The sequence below is a fragment of the Hippopotamus amphibius genome, chromosome 5 (genome assembly GCF_030028045.1).
Source record: "Hippopotamus amphibius kiboko isolate mHipAmp2 chromosome 5, mHipAmp2.hap2, whole genome shotgun sequence".
Lineage (NCBI taxonomy): Eukaryota > Metazoa > Chordata > Mammalia > Artiodactyla > Hippopotamidae > Hippopotamus > Hippopotamus amphibius.
This window is the reverse complement of record NC_080190.1, coordinates 33,640,450-33,659,766: the sequence shown is the minus strand read 5'-3', so window position 1 is coordinate 33,659,766 and position 19,317 is coordinate 33,640,450. Positions and strand designations below refer to the sequence as shown.

The 19,317-nt window shown below is 44.6% G+C and overlaps 1 protein-coding gene across 4 annotated transcripts in view; it reads right to left on the bottom strand.

Moving 5' to 3' along the window:
- Window positions 1–1,273: 1,273 nt before the first annotated feature.
- ALDH18A1 (aldehyde dehydrogenase 18 family member A1) overlaps window positions 1,274–19,317 on the bottom strand; it is a 43,073-nt gene continuing 25,029 nt past the window's right edge. For 3 of the 4 annotated variants that reach the window (XM_057736054.1, XM_057736052.1, XM_057736053.1), the window contains exons 10-18: window positions 18,528–18,601; window positions 17,246–17,339; window positions 13,396–13,616; window positions 10,355–10,492; window positions 8,137–8,332; window positions 7,914–8,035; window positions 5,725–5,911; window positions 4,592–4,687; window positions 1,274–2,324 (exon numbers count right to left, since the gene is read on the bottom strand). In XM_057736054.1, the coding sequence (XP_057592037.1) occupies window positions 2,143–2,324; window positions 4,592–4,687; window positions 5,725–5,911; window positions 7,914–8,035; window positions 8,137–8,332; window positions 10,355–10,492; window positions 13,396–13,616; window positions 17,246–17,339; window positions 18,528–18,601 (1,310 nt within the window). In that variant the 3' untranslated portion in view covers window positions 1,274–2,142. The remainder of the gene's footprint in view (window positions 2,325–4,591; window positions 4,688–5,724; window positions 5,912–7,913; window positions 8,036–8,136; window positions 8,333–10,354; window positions 10,493–13,395; window positions 13,617–17,245; window positions 17,340–18,527; window positions 18,602–19,317) is intronic. The other variant, XM_057736055.1, reaches the window with a different exon arrangement.

Here is a 19,317-nt window from a genome sequence, read left to right as displayed (position 1 = left end):
AAGACAGGACCACAGAAGGGATTTCAGAATAAAAAGCCGGCTTCCTATAGCTAGGACAAGTCACATGCTGGAAGACTGCCTTGGTGGGGGTCCTTGTGAAGCTATAGCTGCCTCCTGGCCTTCTTTTGGGAATCTCTTTGCTTTTGGTGGAAAAAGGGAGAATTTGATGGCCCACAGTCTCTGCAGAAATGGACTAAGGACTGAGGTGGCTGCACAGGGAGAATGGACTTGTTGGATAACTGAGCTTTAGCTGCGTTTTCTGCACTAAACTCACCCCCACCCCATGCCCTAAGAAGGGTGGCTCCCGGAGAGGCTATCCCTCCCAGAACTTCAGCCCCAAATTGGTATATTCACTGCTCCCCAGACTTGCGTTTCATCCCCACCTCTAGCTTCTGCTTCCCCGGTCTGCTGCCTGAACACTCTGGCCTCTCCTTACTCTACAACTTGTCTTTCTCAGGGCCCAGCTCCAGGCCTGCCTCCCCAGTGGAGTCTTCCCCAAGGGCTTGGCCTTCTTGGGTCACTTTCTATTTTCGATTCCAGGGGCATTTGTTGTCTGGTTGGGAGCTGATTGTGGTATTTGCCATAGAGTTTCAGGCAGAATTTTGTTTATTGCCTTTTCAGGCAAGCTATGCCAGAACTCCCCACTCAGAGGGCAGGGCAGGCAGGGTAACGTGGCCGACCATGTAAGGGTCTGGATGAGAGGTGGAGCCTGGAGCCAGCCTGGGAACATGTTCCCCATGACACCATAATTCCTCTGCTCATAAAACATCCTCAGAGGATAAGAAGAAACATGTAAGCAAGTACTTATTTCTTTGGAAGGGCCCCCATGAGACAAGAAATCTTTCAACTGCAGACTATCAGGCACCAAAGACCTTAAGAACAGGACGGAGGGAAGGAGGGAGGGCTTAGAGCTGTCAATGAAGCAGGCGATCCTGAGGCAATGGGACTGGCAGGACAATCCACGTGGACGCCGAGTAGACCCGGCACAAGCACAGCACGCTCCTGTCAGTCACATCCACCAACTTCAGACCATCACCACGTTTTTAGTCCCTAAACTCCTGGGGCCTCATCTCATGTTTTCCTTTCCTCTCTCTCAGCCTGAGTGCCTCCCCTGGGGATCTGCCTACGCTGCTTCCACTGACACCGCCGAGGCAGACGGCCTCTCTCCCCAGCTTCCAGAGAAGAGACTGCCTAAGAGTGGGGTGTGAGGGCCACAAGGGATGGAAAAGGAAGAGGGTAACCAGTGACGGAGAAAGCTTCAATCACGCACACAGGCTTTTCATAAGAAATTTATTTCTCAAAAAGGGGGGGGGGGGGGAGGAAATCCAAAGTATTAAAATAATCCTCTAATTTTTGTTTTGGAGGGAGAGGATGGGATGACAAAATAATTCATATAAAAATTTCAAGCACAATGGCTGTAGGTACTTCATCCTGAAACCTGTATCTCCTGTCTGCAGCCCCAGGCTCCAACCGCGTCACAGGCAGCGCCGAGCTCTTGGATCCAGAGGTTTACAGCGTCTGAAATGCTTATTTATATTTACTCCACAAATAAATACAAAAGGTCAAGCTTCCTAGTGCACATGATTCAGTCCATTTTTGTGACTGTTTCTGACGAGAATCCTAAAAAGAGCTGCCCCTCTCTAAATTCCAAATCTTTCCTTTTCAAAGATGACTAAGAGAAAAGAAATGTGGAAAGACTTATCAGGTACAACTGGCTCTTGTAACAACCAAATGCCAAGGGAGACTCTACCTCATTGAGGCGATAAAAGGTAAAAAGCGACCACGATTCTTCCATGGCCTTTCATGTGGGGAAACCACACCTTTCTGTTACTATCACTGAAGGGAATTACACTCTGAAGCAAAGTCCCCCTCTGTAGCAATTAAGCCAAATCCCTATCCAGAGTGATTATCTTCTAAATTAAAAAGAAGAAAAAAGAAAAGAAAAAAAGAAAAGGGTGAGCTGGAACACGAGTCCTTAGCCCAGTTGATGTTGCCACACGGCCCAGAAACGCTGAGGTGCACTTTCCAGCAGGCAGGCTCTTCGGAGGTGGAAGACAAGACCTGGCTCATCTCCTGAGATGCTTAAGATGAATTTAACTGTGAAGACCTCTTGGAACATGCTCGGCTCTCCTCTGAATGCTTTCAGTTGGTGTTTCTCTGAGGAACAGGGAGGTTCTCGTGAAGGTACTTTAAACTTCCATGCTCTGAGAAGTCTGAGACCACGTGGTCCTGCCCTCGCAGCAGCCACTTGGTAGTAAGCAGTCCCTCAAGTCCCACCGGTCCTCGGGCGTGGATTCGAGATGTACTGATGCCCACTTCAGCTCCTGTGGAAAAGCGCGGATGAGGATGTGGCTTTCCCAGCCTCTGCTTCCTGTCTGCCCGCCAGGCCTACATCTCTTCCTTTTCCTCAGTTGACATCCTTTCCCTGCCCTCTCCTGACCCATCTGTCCTGGGCCAGCCTGACTTCCACTGTCCCCACAAACATGTTCTCCAGTTGCTGTAAATTATGGCCAGGCCCATTCTACTAAATGAAACACTCTATGTGGGCCTCTCTTCTGTATTTTATCCCTAATCCATTTTGACAATACTACAAGTGCTGTCTCTGATATCTGTCTCGTGTCTGGATTGCATACCCTTATCTGACATTTGGGTATTATTTCAGGTGTACAACAATGTATAGATGTTTCATCTCCCTAGGTATCCTTTAAACCCTAGCCAGTAAGCGACATGTTCTAGGTATTCCCCAGAATGCTTAGCTCCTAGGCGCTCATGAGACGGTTACTGACTACACCAAAGGGTACTGTTCATTCTTTTCCCTCCTACTCCAGCCCCAGACACAGGACTTTGGGGCTTTTCCTGGCTCTGGCTTGGTGTTCTGCACCGTGTGCAGTGGAGGCAGGGTGCCCTTGCTCATCACAACTTTACTAAGCAGGCACTGGACTGGGCTGTAAGGATGAAGTGGTGAATGATTGATGCAATTCATGGAGCTTGTATTCTTGTGGGCAAGGCAACCAAAGAACAGTTCAGCAAGTAATTCCATGTGGTGCAGCGAAGGGTGCTGGGACAGAGACTGTGTCGCAGGGTGGCAGCACCCTGGATTGGGTGGTCAGGGGGAGCCTCCTTGAGGAGGTGACTTTGGCTGAAACCTGAACGAGAAGGAGCTGGCCAGGGGACAGCAGGGGAGGGCCGCTGCAGGCAGAGAGGAGCAAGCGAGGAGCAAGTGGGGAGGTGCCTAGGGCAGTGGCTGGCAAGGAGACGGTGACCACTGGCTTCAAATTCTGGTCTAATGGCATAGAGACCACATGACTTTGGGCATGTTGCCTAACCGTCTCTTGCTTCAGTTTTTTCTTTTGGAGAAGGAAGAAAATAATAGAATCCATTACGTAGAACTAAGTGAGATAATGCATTTAGCATGGGGCTGGAAATACAGTAAATGCTCAATAAATACTATCTGTCACTGTTATTTATGCATTTCACAGGAATTTAACTCAACCAGAATCTGAGCTTTTGCTCTGAGCGGATGATGGAAAGATAATGGAGTGGTCTTTGCTCCTCCCCCTTCTTAGACTTTCACTTGAAAGCTGGGCACCTCAGCCCTTACGTGTGTACTATTTCTTTTTCAAGAGCATGGGATACAAACATCAGTGCAAGTGATATGAGAATTAAATCAGACCCCAACACAACAGCAACAGGGAACTAAAAGAGTCCAATGACTAAGAACAACTGGGCAAAATTCCCTTTAATAATAACCTTTCGCAATTCAGTGAGAACTACTTCTCCAAGGCAGTTCTCCATTCAAACGTTCAGAGGAATTCAAATGTTTTAAGTAGCTGAAATAATTCCCAGGTGCGCCATAACTGCCTTACTGGAGCTTTGTAAAATGGTACCCCTGAAAACCAGAGACCACGTGAGCAAACCTTAGACTACGGGGGACGGAGATTTCATTACTAATGATGAAAGCAGGGAGGGTGTCTTTCTGAAGCTTTTTATTTCAAAGTCTGCTTTAGAAGTCAACCTTGAACCTCTGGGCTTACCTGTTTGTTTTTGATGCTGATACTTCAGCCCAGCACAGGTACTAACACCTTCTTTTGTCCTGTCCTCAGGGGGCACTCCTAGCTCTAAGCAACCTGGCTGTGTCCCTCTGAAGGAGTAAGCCTGCAGCGGCAGTGCTCTCACGGGACCTTGGCATGCACCTGTCACAACCCATGCATGCAGACACGCTGTGGTCTGCCACACGTGGAGGGAGTGACCCAGGCTCTGGACTTGCGCGAGTCTGGGTCTGAATGTTAGCTGTGTGACTCTGGGCAAATTACTTAATTTCTTTGAATCTCAGTATCCTCATCTATGAAAAAGGAAATACAAGTATCTACCTTCTTAACATGTGAAACACCTAGAACACAGGACTTCTACTAGTCCATGGTAGCTATTATCATTCTTTCTCATAAACTCACCTTCCCTCAGTCTGTCTCCATCATCTTGATCACACACATGACTGTAAAGGCCAGGTGTCTCCTCCCCCCCTCACCGTGCTCCCTGGGCCACACAGTGATTCACAAGAGACTCCTTTCTCCCCGACCGGACTCTTCCTTACCCAGTCCAAAGCGGTAGCCATCAGAGAAGCGAGTGCTGGCGTTCCAGAACACACAGGCACTATCCACGTGCTGGAGGAAGAACTCTGCTGTCTTCTCTGCAGCATAAAGGGAAGAACTTGAGTTAGGATGGGCCAGGGAGAACATCCCAGCTTCCAGCCACTCAACAGGGACTAACTGGGACAGGGCCCAGGCCCCTGAGGTGCTTCCCCACGTATTAAACATTCAGACTTGTGAAAAAGCCTAAAACAGGAAGAACGCAAACCAGCTTCATCAGTCCTGTTGTTGAAGGAGTAGGCACCTGAGAAAGACTGGCCTGGAATCCATATCTCCCTGCAGACATACCCTCAGTGCTGCAATGGCCTGTCTACACTATCTGTTTAGAGGCTCTGAGTCAAATGCCTACGTCTCAACTCCAACTTCACACCCGCCAGCTGGGTGACTGTGGGCAGGTTTCTGAATCTCTTTGCCTGAGGGACAATGGGGATGGACAATGTTACCCAGCTCCCAAGCTTGTGGAGAGGATAAAATGAACTGACAGCCACAGAACACTCATCCCAGAGCCTAGCAGATAGCAAGTGCTCAGTAAGTATTAGCTGTTTTCACTGGTGGTGCTGTGATTCCCCAGTAAACTGACTGGAAGTTTCCTGAGGGGGCCATGCTGGCTTCCTTTACCATCAGACCTCCAGTGCCTGACACCCAGGGGAGTCTCTCAGTGCTCACTTGTGGAGGGAATGAGTGGCTGTGAAGAGCTGGTTTTGCCTAAACTAGTTGGTTCTGTGCTTAACCTCCTGAGCCTTGGTTTCCTCAGCTATAAAATGGGTTTATTCCAGCAACCAGGAAAGACTGCTGCATGGATTAAATTGTAAGCCTCTGACACAGAGTAAGCCATGTTTAAAGTGGAACGAATCACCTCTTCCCTGCCTCCTCCCACGGGGCCACTGGGACAACACAACGAGGTAACAGATGTAAAAGCACTCAGCAAACCAGCAAGTTCCACCAACACAGGGTACTAGCATCAATCCACCGAGACTACACTTTCCTGCAGGCCAAGAAGCGCTGAGAGAAGCAGGGCCAGCTTGGAGATCAAGGCAGAAAAAGCAGACCCCGTGTGCTGCAGCCTCTGCACACTGACCGTTCTCTGTGACGATGACGTCTGTGTGGGAGCTGCCATACTTGTGGATGTGGTCGATGGCCTCCTGCACACTGTCCACCACTTCAATGCACAGTTCCAGGTCCCCGTACTCAGTTCGGAGGGACTTCACTTCAGAGGGGCTGAAGGTCAGATAGGAGGCGAACTTGGGGCCTGCGTGAATCTTCACCTGGGACAAAGGCAGTCCAGGGGCAATGACATAAACACAGCAGAAAAAGGCAAGCACACACTCCTTCCTCTGGGATCCAACAGCAAGATGAGCCTGAACATGATGAGCCCAGGGCTCCTGTGGCCTGGAAACTAACTAGTCCTTGCTTCCTTTTAGAGGCAGCCTCCCACCCTCCAGGATGCTCTGCTTTGGGAAATGCTGATGGCCACCTGCCAGCAATGGCCCCCAGTAAAACTGCAGCAGGGATTTAAGCAGGAAGCCTCTGAATGTGAAGAATGAGCAAGGCATTTAATGGGCTATCAAGATAAGCCCCTGACTGCTAGCATTTTACTAAAACAAACACATGACTATAATAATCCCATTCCCTGCACATAGGATTTAGACATTGGACTTAGATGGAAAGAGGGAGATGCCACAAACACACTTCTACTCCCTCTGCCCTGGAGAAGTCCTAGGTGTGCTTTAGAGGAAAACAGTACTTGGTTGGAAACCAAACTGTGGTTAGTCGTTAGATTTCTGGCTTTGTCAGTCTGGCCCCATTTCCAAGTTCAGCTCAGGTCCAGATTGTGGGGCTAATAAGCTCAGATTCTGGGGCTAATCCTGCTCCTGGCTGGAGGAATTTAAGGATGCTGAGGCTGGTCACTGAGGACCCCAGTCACAGTGTGATCCCAGTTATGCCTTGTTCTCTGAGACCTCCCCAAGGCAGCACTCACGCCTTGATTCTTTAGGACCAAGCTCTTGCCTTGGCTCAAGTCACAACAAGCCACACTGGTGGTGTCCTCGTTGCTCCTGAGGCCCTGCATGGCTTCCTATCTGGGACCCCATTTCCTCCAGGCCTCGGGTCCAAGCATGTTCCCCAGGGGCCGGAACCCCATTCCTGTGCAAGTCGCCCTCTGGTTTACTTCCTGCACTACAAGGTGCTGCATAAAGTATACATACTGGCTCATTCTGACAACAAATTTTGAGGCAATGCTGAGGATGACTGAGGATATTGTGGGTTTGCCTGAATCAGAACCGGGGATTTTATTCCTGGATACAGAGACGTTTTCTCCTGTCCAGTCCAGGCCAGTGTGGTGCAGGCATACAGGCCTCAAGCAGGCCGCTAGTGAAAGATCACGTACCAAACATAAGCGATCATGTGATCTAACATGAGGTACATTTTCGTTTTCCACACCGGGACCATGCCACATTTATAAGCTGAATGAAGTTCTCCTTTTCAGCAAAAGGATGGAAGGGAAGAAACACATGCTCAGGGTCAAAGCAACCAAGACCAGCAGCCACTTTCTCTACTGCGGTGCTAGTTTACATAATTCTGACAACAGATATTAAAGCTCAAAATGTGTCTTGACAGAAAACTTGAGATTGTTCACTTTTATCTGGGGAGCATCTATTTTTTTCTGCAATTAGGAATTTAGGCTGGAGCATACATTTATATTCAAAACTTACTAGCACTGGTGGTTTATAATCTTAATGACATGGTAAGAAAATAACCCAGAGAGGACATTATACAAATTGCTCACTCCCAAATATCACTGTATTAATAAGCACATTAATATTGGTAATTGAAGACATTTGTGGAGCAGCGGATATATATAAATTTTTGGTTTGAAAATATTCCTGCACAATCTTTCCAAATCAAATCCAAATAAGCTTGTGTGTTCAGAAACATAAACGTTATGCCACGTGAATGAAGGGTGGCAGGAAAGAGCCCATTCAGCAGGCTGCCATGTGATCTGCTTTATCTTTGAACCCTCTCAGCACTGAACACACTCCACTTTGGAATGAAGCTATTTGTGTATGGGTTGCTTCCATCCACGCGTCTGTCAGAGGCAAAGGCACGTCTTACTCACTCTGTGTACTCAGCACAGACCTCTGTATATGGCAGATGCTCAAAAATATTGCTTCTCAAATTTCCTTAAATGGTATGGCAGCTGCTCCCGGTCTAATCCCACAGGCTTCTAAATCTCGGGAGGGAAGACAGGAAGTGATGGAGTTGTCCTACCTGTTCCACTCTCAGCATGTCAATGATCTGGTCAAATAATGGTGTTCTTAGCAGATCTCGGTGGATTAACAGAGTCTCTAAAGCATTACAGGCAGCTGGATACTCACACTTAGAGTCTCTAACTGAAAGAGGAGGACAAAGAATTGCTTCTATTAACATGATCCAGAGCCACCGAGGACATGACAAATATTCTTCCCGCATTAAACAGGGGCATCAAGCTCACCTAGTCTGGTGACCTTGTCCACACTGGCCTCTGAATCCACGTACATGTGGCAGATGCCTTCACTATGCCCCATCACTGGAATGCCCTTAGCAGCTTTCTGGATGTCTCTGACCAGCTGGGAGGAGCCGCGTGGAATGATCAGGTCTATCATTTTGTCTAGGCGGCAAAGATCTTCCACTTCTTCTCTGGTATTCACCTGAAAAGGTAGAGAATAAAAAGATAAAAGATGACATCTTCTGACCACACAAAATATGGAAGTAGCAGCATCCCTTTCACATATAAATGTCTGTACCTCCTGAGAACTAAGTCTGATGCTGTGAAAACCTATCTCAAAAAGATGATTAAGTTCCTGATCATGGGAATCGAAAGTTGTCCAGCAAATGCTTATCAAACACTACACATTAGGTCCTGTGCTCTGCATTACAAAGCATGTAGGACAGGGTCCCTGCCCTCAAAGAACTCAGAGTCTGGTAGGGAAGATAGGACTAGGACACGACTAGCCATAACACAGGACAGATACTTATTAAGATGCTAGAAGAGGTACAAAGTGCTATCTCTGGAAGTTCGAGAGGGTACAGAGTATGCCAGGCTATGAAGATACAAAAGGAAGTGGCTGCTCTTTTGGCTCTCTAGTCACAGCCTAATGACATGCTGGTCTAGCTAGGGAATCACGGTTCTTCACGACTCCTGCTGACAACGTCTACCCTGGGATGCTGGTTGGAGTGACTAAAGTGCTTGTGTTAGAACACTAGATTATGGACATTTTTTTCTTCCTCTTACTTTTTAATTTTCCCCCATATGGATGTGTTACTAACAACAGAAGTACAAATATACATGTATGAGAATGTTCATAGTAACTTTAATCTGCCTTGCCTCAAACTGGAAACAACCCAAATGTTCATCAACAGAAGAAAGGATAAGCTGTAGTACATGCATATAAATGGACTACTACACAACAATAAAAAAGGGAAAAGTATTGCCAGATGCAACAATGAGGATGAATCTCACGGACATGAGAAAGAAATACATGAACAAAGAAATACAGATAAAAGAATGCATTTTATATTATTTCATTTATATGACATTCAAGAATAGGCAAAAGAAACTGAATGTGAAAGAAGTAAAAAAAAAAAAAAAAGTGATTACCTGGTGGTGGGGGGGGGCGGGGAGGAGGCATGCTGATTGGGAAGGGCACAAGGAAGCCTTCGGGGTGTTGGAAATACTCTATATCTTGATATGGGGGGTGGCTATATACGTGTGTATACATATGGACACAATTATAGAGCTTGTCACATAAGATTAGGATACTTCATGTATGTTATACATCAATAGGAAGGAGGAGAAGGAGGAAATCTGTCAAATTAACTAGGATGTGGTGCAGCTGGGATCTGAACCCCTATAGTCTGTGCTCTTTCTACCCACTGTGCTCTTGCTGTAAGAACCACCCAGCTTCTTGTCAGGGAGAATGTAATGCGGCAGGTTTGCAGACACCCTCCCAGCAGCCAACAGAATCCTGGAATGTTGGCGTGAACGGGCCTCAAGGGAAAAAGAGAAGGATCTGGTGTCAGCCTAGGTTTAAATCTAAACACCAGGTGATTTTGAGTAAGTTATTTTACTAATGAGCCTATTTTTCTTCCATCTATAAAATGGACCTAATAATTTTTCTCACAGGGTTGTTGTGAAGATTAAGTGAGATAATGGATGAAAGTGCCCTGCCCACAGTAGGTGCTCAATAAAACTATCTAGTAGTTCAAAACCTCCATTGGATGGTTGAGGAGAGTGACATGATGGTTAAAATAATGACCATAATAATAACTGTGTTAACAGCATGACCTCATACTTATGAGCTGCATGACAGTTTCTGACAAAACTTCATAAAATGTATCTTGTCTGACTGGCCTAAATCACTGCCAGTGAGCAGAACCCAGGTGTCACACTTTGGGTCTGGTATTCCTGCTGCTTGTGACCTAAAGAATGAAGGGCTAACAGGCATGCTTGTAAATCAGTGGCACCAGGACACAGCTCTATGAGGGGGGCCTTCCTGAGCCACTCAAGCCCCATCTGGGCTAAGGCGGCCCTGGCAATGTCCAGCATCACAGGCACACAGAACCTGCAGCTCCTCCAGTCGAGCCTGCCTATACAAGTGGCTCAGCCTTATGTGGCCTAAGCTTTGCTTCAAACACCCAAAGACCTGACCTGGCTCCTCCCAGGGACCTACCAGCTGTACGGCCTCCTTGACTCCATGGATTGAGAGGGCCTCTTGGGTCAGGAGGTGAAGAATCCGGTTGCTGTGTGAGGCCTCCTTCCCTCCTTTGAGTAACAAGCCATTACCACTTGCAATAGCCAAGGCTGCCACCTGTAGATCAAAGAGGAGAGCGGTGAACCAAAGGGAAAAAACAGTAAAAGTAATGGTAACGTTAGCACTTGTTGAGCACCATTTCTGTGCCAAGTACTGTGTTAATCACTTTGTAAGGCCTACCATGTTTGATCATCACAACATTCCAGTGAATTAAGTACCTGTTTTATCCCCTGCTTTACAGATAAGGACAATGAAGCCCAGAGAGATTGGTGACTCCCCAAGGTCACACAGCTTATAAGCGGCAAGGCTGGGGCCCTTGACTCCAGAGCCAAAGCACTGGATCTTAGGAACTATACTGTATGGCTTTCTTAGCACCATTACAGAGTAACCTGAGTTAAGTGCCAGGGTCACACAGGCACTCCCCTCTAAGGCTACAGTGCAGGATAGGTGCTCAGCAGCCTTTTTTTTTTTAAGCTCTCTATTGGAGTATAATTGCTGTACGATGTTGTGCCAGTTTCTGCTGTGAGACAAAGTGAATCAGCTGTATTTTTATATATATCCCTATATCCCTTCCCTCCCCCGACTCCTTCCACCCTCCTATCCCAGCCCTCTAAGTCAACACCAATTGAGTTGACCTCCCTGTGTTATGCAGCAGCTTCCCACTAACTACCTATTTTACATTTGGTAGTGTATATATGCCAACTGTACTCTCTCACTTCGCCCCAGCTTCCCCTATGCCCCCTCCCCCCGTGTCTTCAAGTCCATTCTCTACATCTGCATCTTTCTTCTTGCCCTGTCACCGGGTTCATAAGTACCATTTTTTTAGATTCCATGTATGTAAGTTAGCATATGGTATTTGTTTTTCTCCTTCTGACTTACTTTACTCTGTATGGCAGACTCTAGGTCCAACCACCTCACTACAAATAACTCAATTTCATTCCTCTCTATGGCTGAGTAATATTCCATTGTATATATGTGCCACATCTTCTTTATCCATTCATCTGCTGATGGGCATTTAGGTTGTTTCCATGTCCTGGCTGTTGTAAATAGTTCAGCAGCCTCTTGACTCAGGTGTTGCTTCACCTGACTCGGGCTGAGACTGGGTGGCACCTCTGGCCACACCCTACCCTGGCCCTGTAATTGTTCTGAGAGCTCTAATGGCTGGTGCTGAGACCCTGGAGAGGACTAGAGCCGCCAGCCCCTGGATAGCTGCAGCAGAGACTGCTGGGAGGAAGAAGTAAGCCATTCAGGGGGAGGGTTAGTTACCCTCTTAGAGCCAAGAGCTAATGACACTGACCTGATCATCCAAGGACTGAGGCTCAACCTTCTGAGTGCTCTCAGGATGAATGAAAATCTTCCTGTTTTTGTAATGCATCATGAGAAACTTTAAAAAACTTGCATGAACATGTTAATCTCCAAATTAATGCTTCTTAATCCTTTTTTGTTTTGCTGCTCATGAACCCCTTACAAAAATTATGTAAGCTTTCCCCAGATAAATGCACAAACACACAGCATTCTGCATATAACTTTTAGGATTCGTGGATTCTGTGATGCCATCCAAAGTTAAGATCCCAAGTGAGGAACCTCAGCTGTAACTGGCCAAAGAGGAAACTTTTTCCTCGTGAAGTATTTGCTAGTATGGATAAAAGGTAGCAGAGAAACTTCATGAACACGGCCTGTAGAGAGACTTAGGACCCATTTTTACCAGCTGATGGGAGTTCTGCAGTTATCTCTGGAGGTTCTCTGTGAAACAGGTATGCAGCCAGAAGGGGGCAGTGTGACAGCACCAGCCAGGAGCTGAGGACAGACCCTGATGGCGTGGGAGTCCCTTGGTGGACCAGCTGGTTTTAGGTCACGTCAGGGAGTAGCCTCCACGGAGTATGCGGGACTCCCACAGTCACCTATGCCCTAGCATAAAAAGGTACTGGTTTTTTGTTTGTTTTTAAACAGAATCTCTCTTTGAGACTTTGGGGCTAGTGCAAAGAAAGAGCTGGTATCATCCTACTGGACAGTCCAGTGGGGAAGTGGTTCCAGATTTTGGGGAGAGAACTTGGGGCAACAAGCAAGACCACCCTCTCATACCACCTTATACTTCAGAGCAGGGCTGCTTGGCAAGACCTTTGCCAAATGGTTTCGCCACAATTATCCTGTGATTTGTCAGATTTCTTAAAGAGAGTCACATGCCAGTTTCCATTAACTACTGGAAGTTCTAAGAGATGTACCTACAGGAAGCCATCTGTGACACTGATAATAAATGGCTCTTTTTCTTTCCTTTTTTTTTTTTTAACCCTAACCCTAACCCCTAACCCTAACCCTAAAAATGGCTCTTTTTCACTCAGGCAAAACCAGCCATTAGATGAACGGGTCTGCAGTAGGCTAGCAGAGACTCTGTGGTCAGGGAACAAAGTGCTCCAGTGAGCTAAGTTTTTGTTTTTGGTCACACTGAGCGGCATATGGGATCTTAGCTCCCTCACCAAGGATTAAACCCGCACCCCCTGCAGTGCAAGCATCGAGTCTTAACCACTGGATCACCAGGGAAGTCCTACGTTTTTTGGAAATGTACTCCCATGTCATGGCATGGGAGACTCATCTGGGCTCAAGGCCCAGCTCCATCCTTACAAATGTCACACGAAAATTAATTTCTAAAAGCTTCGGTTCCTTCAACTATAAAACGGACATATGAATTACCTTTTTTAGAATTACCAGAAGAATCAAAAACATAAATTGCCTTAAGAGCAACCTAAGAATAAAGTCTCAAAAATTACCTCTGGAGAAAGGAAGGAAGGAAGGAAGGAAGAAAGGAAGGAAGAAAAGGAGGGAGGAAGGAAGGGAAGGAGGGATGGAGGAAGGATGAGAGGAAGGGAAAGAAAAGAAAGATGTCTTTGGGAGATTTATCTCGAGTTCTGAAAAGATGCTCTTTCTGCAATTCCCCACCCCAATGGCAGGCATTAGTCACATACCTGGGGTAGACAGTCAGGGCGAGATTCAAAGATGACCAGCAGAACACCAATTGGGACAGTCACTTGTTCTAGTTCCAAGTCTTTGGCAATTCGGGTCCGGCGCAAAACCCGTCCCACGCTGTCCTGTGAGGAGGCTGCGATCTGCCGCAGACCGATGGCCAGACTGTTCAGTTTAGACGTGGAGAGGCTCAAACGTTTCAGCAGGGGAGCTGCAAGTCTCCCTGAAGAGGTGTGAAGAGTACATGATAAAGTATAGACCTGGGTGACCTCTGGCTGTTTTACCAAACACATGGCATTGTGTTGGAAACAGACATGGGACTCAGGGGGTCTCAGGGAGACAGGGACATGTCATTTACACAGCTTTTCTGGGAGGGGCAGTTTGGCAGTATACATCATCTTGTAAAGGTGTGGACACCCACATCCTCAGTGCCAGCAATTTCATTTCCAGAAATTTATCATTTGCATGAGCAAACCTGCATGTAGCGAGGATACTTATCACAGCATTTTTACAATAGTAGGAAACTGGATTCTACCTATAGATTCAGACAATGGGCTACAAAGCAGTTACTATACATATCTATATTTACTGATATGGAAAGCTGTCCAGAATATAGTTTGTGAAAAATGCAAACTATAAAACAGCATGCGTGATATGACCCTAGTTATTAACACAATGCATATACACGTGCACAGAGAGACGTTGGAAAGCATCAAGAATAGTGATGATCTCGATTTTTCTGCGTTATTCTAACTTTTAATAATGAGTGAATTATTTTTATAATGGGAAGTAATAAAGATGTTTTCTTTTGAAATAAATACTTAAATAGAATTATGGTAAGTTCGTATACAGATTTTCTTTAAATTTACATATAACAGTATGAACGGTGGGATTCTCTCTATACACACACACTCAGGAAAACCATTTGGAATCACATATCACAAATCATTACTTTGGTTAATGCTGAATGACATTATGAAAAATTTCCCCCTCTTTTATAGTCACAAGCACCAAGACAAAATAATAAAAACATTTCTACTTTGGAGGAGAGGAACCAACCTTATATTAAGAAAAAATGAAACCATAACTTTGTCAACCAATTATATCAATTTAATTTTCTCCACTTCTCCCCATGTCCTAAAAATCATTTTAACTGTAGTGCATATTAAATATACTTTAGTTTTTCACCTCATAATACATGTACATTTTCCATGTTGCCAAAATTATTTTAATAACTACTAAATATTCCATTGAGTCGACACAGTTCAATGCATATGATTATCCTACGTTATTAGATACTCAGGTTATTTTCAGTTTTCAATGGGATAAATAATCCTGCTCTAAGAATCTTTATATACAGAGCTATTTTTTCCTCTTGCAATCTTTTCTTAGGGATAAATTTCCTGAAATGGGCTCACTGAGTCAAAGGTGACTGCCATGCTCGTGTATATCTTAGACTTTGTTCTTTTTTTTTTAAGATCTTTATTGGATTATAATTGCTTTACAACATTATGTTTGTTTCTGCTGTACAACAAAGTGAATCAGCTATGTGTCTATCTATATCTTCTCCCTCATGAGCCTCCTTCCCACCCTCCCCATCCCAACCCTCTAGGTCGTCACAAAACACCGAGCTGATCTCCCTATTCTATATAGCAGCTTCCCACTGGCTCTTTTACACATGGTAGTGTGTATATGTCAGTGCTACTTTGTCGATTCATCCCAGCCTTCCCTTCGCCCTTCGGTGTCCACAAGTCTGTTCTCTATGTCTGTGTCTCTACTCCTGCCCTGCCACTAGGTTCATCAGCACCATTTTTCTAGATTCCACATATATGTGTTAATATATGGTATTTTTCTCTTTCTTACTTCACTCTGTATGACAGACTCTAGGTACATCCACATCTCTACAAAAGACTCTATTTTGTTCCTTTTCATGGCTGAGTAATATTCCATTGTATATATGTACCACATCTTCTTTATCCATTCATCTATCAATGGACATTTATGTTGCTTCCATGTCCTGGCTACTGTAAATAGTGCTGCAACGAGCATTAGGGTGCACTTATCTTTTTGGATTATGGTTTTCTCAGGGTATATGCCCAGTAGTGGGATTGCTGAGTCAGATGATAGTTCTATCTTTAGTTTTTTAAGGAACCTCCATACTGTTCTCCACAGTAGCTGTACCAATTTACATTCCCACCAACAGTGCAGGAAGGTTCCCTTTTCTCCACAGCTTCTCCAGCATTTACTGTTTGTAGATTTTTTGATGATGGCCATTCTGACTAGTGTGAGGTGATACCTCATTGTAGTTTTTTGTTTTTTTAATTTACTTATTTATTTATTTACTTATTATTTTTTATTTTGGGGGTCTTTGTTGCAGTGTGCAGGTTTCTCAGTGCAGTGGCTTCTCTTGTTGCAGAGCACGGACTTTAGGCACACAGGCTTCAGTAGTTGTGGTGCTTGGGCTCAGTGCTCGGTTGTTGTGGCTCAAAGGATCTAGAGCTCAGATTCAGTACCTGTGGCGTAGGGGCTTAGCTGCTCCATGGCAATGTGAGATCTTCCTGGACCAGGGATCAAACCTGTGTCCCCTGCATTGGCAGGCAGATTCTTTTTTTTTTTTCCTGAGACGTTGTTCTTAAGCCATGTGTGTCCTTGTGGATTTCCAGAGAGAGATAACTGGGATCAGAAGTCAGAATTCTGCCAACAACTAGGTGTGTGTGACCTTGAGCAGCAGCTTTAACCTCTGTGGCTCCTAATTCTTTTAAAGAATTTGATAAGATGTCAGTAAAGGTTTCTTTCATTTATGAAAATTTTTTATGGCTTTCCTATACTGCAAAAATTCAAAAGACCAGATTTACAGTCTAAAGAAAGTTCCAAGGTAATGGCTCAAAAATGTTTTAAGGAATGAAAATAATGTTGAGACCTGAAAGGTTTCTTTAAAGGGAACACCACTAATTTGGATATTTAATTTGAGGCACATTTATTCACAAGAAAAGGAAATGAAAAATCAACCTCCCATAAAAATCAACGTCCATTATTCTAGGGTGGAGAAGACAGAGAATTAAGAAAAGGAGAGAAAGATGAGGGCCTACCTGACTCTACATATTTAGTTGTCTGCAATGCTAGTTCAGCCATCTCACTTCTCTACCATTAGCACTTCAAGGGCATTTCTGGATGGCAGACGACATGCTGGTTAAGGAACTAGGAAATAAGCTATCTTTCAGCATAAGCTGCACAAATAGTTTTCACAACTATTTTATACACACTTGTCCATCTGGGTCTGCTCCCCAGATTTGTCACTGGCTTTATAATTTTAGGTATGTCAACAACTTCTCTCTGCTTTAGTTTCCTCCTCTATAAAATAGGGATAATAAATAGTAGCTACCTTATAGGTGCCATGTTCTAAAGAGAAAATGAGATCCTGCCTTCCTGCCTGTTAATCCCTTAGCATAATGCCCAGAAACACAGAAAGGCCCCAGTGAATGTTAGCTGCTATTAGCTGACTGTCTAAAATAGTGAGGTACTCAATCTTTTCCTTTTTTTTATTTTGTCTTGAAACTGCCATAGTAGCCATGGCTTGTGATCTGTAGGGAACGGGAAAAGCCCCTCAGCGGGTGGGGGGTGGGTGGGTGTTGTACAAAATATCTGAGAAAGGGGGTGGAGATAGTATGTGTACTTTGGAAAACCCCAACAAATATCAGCCACCAACCCTCAATAAAAAGGATGTATAATATATAATTTCTTCCATAACAATCTTAACTTTAGGCAGACTATGATATAAGAACTATCAGTAAAACAAAGAATAAAAACCAAAAAAATCCCTCTATAACATTGTCTAAGTTGCCTGGTCTTTACCTTCTGCCTCTTCCAAGTCTTTTTTGTTGGCTAACAGAATTTCATCTCGCTGGTCTGTCAACAGGTCAGCCAGATGATGGATAATCTCTGCTCTCTAGGAAAAAAGGGAAAACATTAAAACAAATAAGCAAACATGTTACCCCATGAAGACTGCACAACACTTTAAAACCTGCTCTTCTGAGTGTGCCAGGCCTTGCTCCTAAATCCCAGGTCATCAATGACGGAAATCTCCTTACTTCATTTCTTCATTTCCCACCACTGCTCCCCTCATTTTCCCTTCCTCTCTCACTGCTACTCTCCCCCTGTTTCTTCTCACTTTTCTTCCTCTTTTACCACTCCTGATCATGATGATTAGCAAACCACAGCCTTGTGATGGGGGAGAGGGCATGAATTATTCAGTCTGTCCATGAGACAGGGGCCAGCACTTTGAATCAGCATGATATATACACCTCACTTATTTAACAGCACCAGCTGTATAGCTGATTTCCCAGGTAAGTTTTTACATCTAGTTCTTGTTTTTTGACAATTATTAATTAAATGAATTCAGTCAAAGGGGAAAAACCCAGTCCTGGATGTTGGAGGAGACCCCAATCCTTCCCCATCTAGATTAGGAAACGTGGCAAATCAGAGTAGTGATTATTGAAGGAGTAAAAACGTGATTTAAGAGAGAGAGAAGCTAGGGTCCTCCTGGGCTTTCCTTTATCTACTCGTAGTTATTTAAAATTTTCTTCTCCCTTCTCAGGCCAAAGTACTCCCCAGAAGAAACCTACATACATCACTTTTCAATCCAGCCTTAATATCACAAGCCTTGGGAAGCCAGCCCCCTGCTTCCACCTGACCTTGCATCTTACTGTGTCTGCTACTTCAACTGACTGAGTCACTGTGGACAGGGCAGGGCTATGACACAGAGCAGGTTCTGGAGCTTCCATCTTCTAGGTAAGCTAGGTGATCTGGGTAAGCAGGGATAAGTTACTTTTCTACATTTCCCTGCCCTGTGGCAGGATTAAGGAGCCTCTCTGGTCTCATGATTTTCATGATACTTTTGATCAAAACATCATAGTGATGCAAAGCTACCTTAGGCTTCAGCCTATAAAAGACAAAAGGGAAAATGAAATTTAGAAAAAGAAAAAAGGCAGAACAAACCTGAATCAGACTTGTAACTCAGATCTAACTCTATGGGACTCAAGGAATAAATGGGGAAACAGCAGGCTTGACTGTGCAGTAAACCTCACAGCTTGACTCACTCTGAAAACTAACAAAAGCTATCAGCTAGGGTTATTACCTGCTCAGGTTCCAAAGTGGCCAACATCCTTCCTCCTGATCGAGCCATTTCTCCCTGCTGCTCCACGGTAGGGCCTGTAAGAATGTTTGCAAACATCAGTTCATGGTCAGCTCACTCCCCCACCTCACTATACTGCATATGCATGGGCTCCTTGCAGGCACAGAGCACATGCTCAGAGTCCTGTGTACTTGTTTCACATTCAGAGATCACTCTGACCAATAAACTGGCAGAAGAGAATATCAGATTAATTCAGGCAGAAACACAAAAACCAGTCTGCATTTTTGGGGCAGACAATACGATTTATGTCTTCTAGAGTTCTTCTCAATTCCACTTCGGCTTTTTCCACTTCCACATTTTCTAATGTGTTTGCACTTCTGAATGTAATACAGCAATGCTGTCTTTGGGAACACCCGAGAGAGCACATACCATTTCTTATGCATCTCTGCCTCATGAGCACCTGGCAGCCAGCATGGGCCTAGCAAATGTTTCTTAAGAAAATGGATGCTTATATTCTTTAACTCAGTGATTTTAGAGAGAAAGGAGGCCTAGTTAGACAGGTAAAATAAGTTTTACAAAAACAAAGCAGAATCCAATTTTGCAAGCAATGTTAAAAAATATACCATATTTCGTAATATTAACACATCAATGTGTTAATATATTGATTATATATTAATATATTAATATTAACCAATATTATATTGATTAATTTATATTATAATAAATAATATGTTAACATTATTATCAGTCTTCAGCCCCATCTAGGCCATGGAGTCACTAGCTATCATCCACA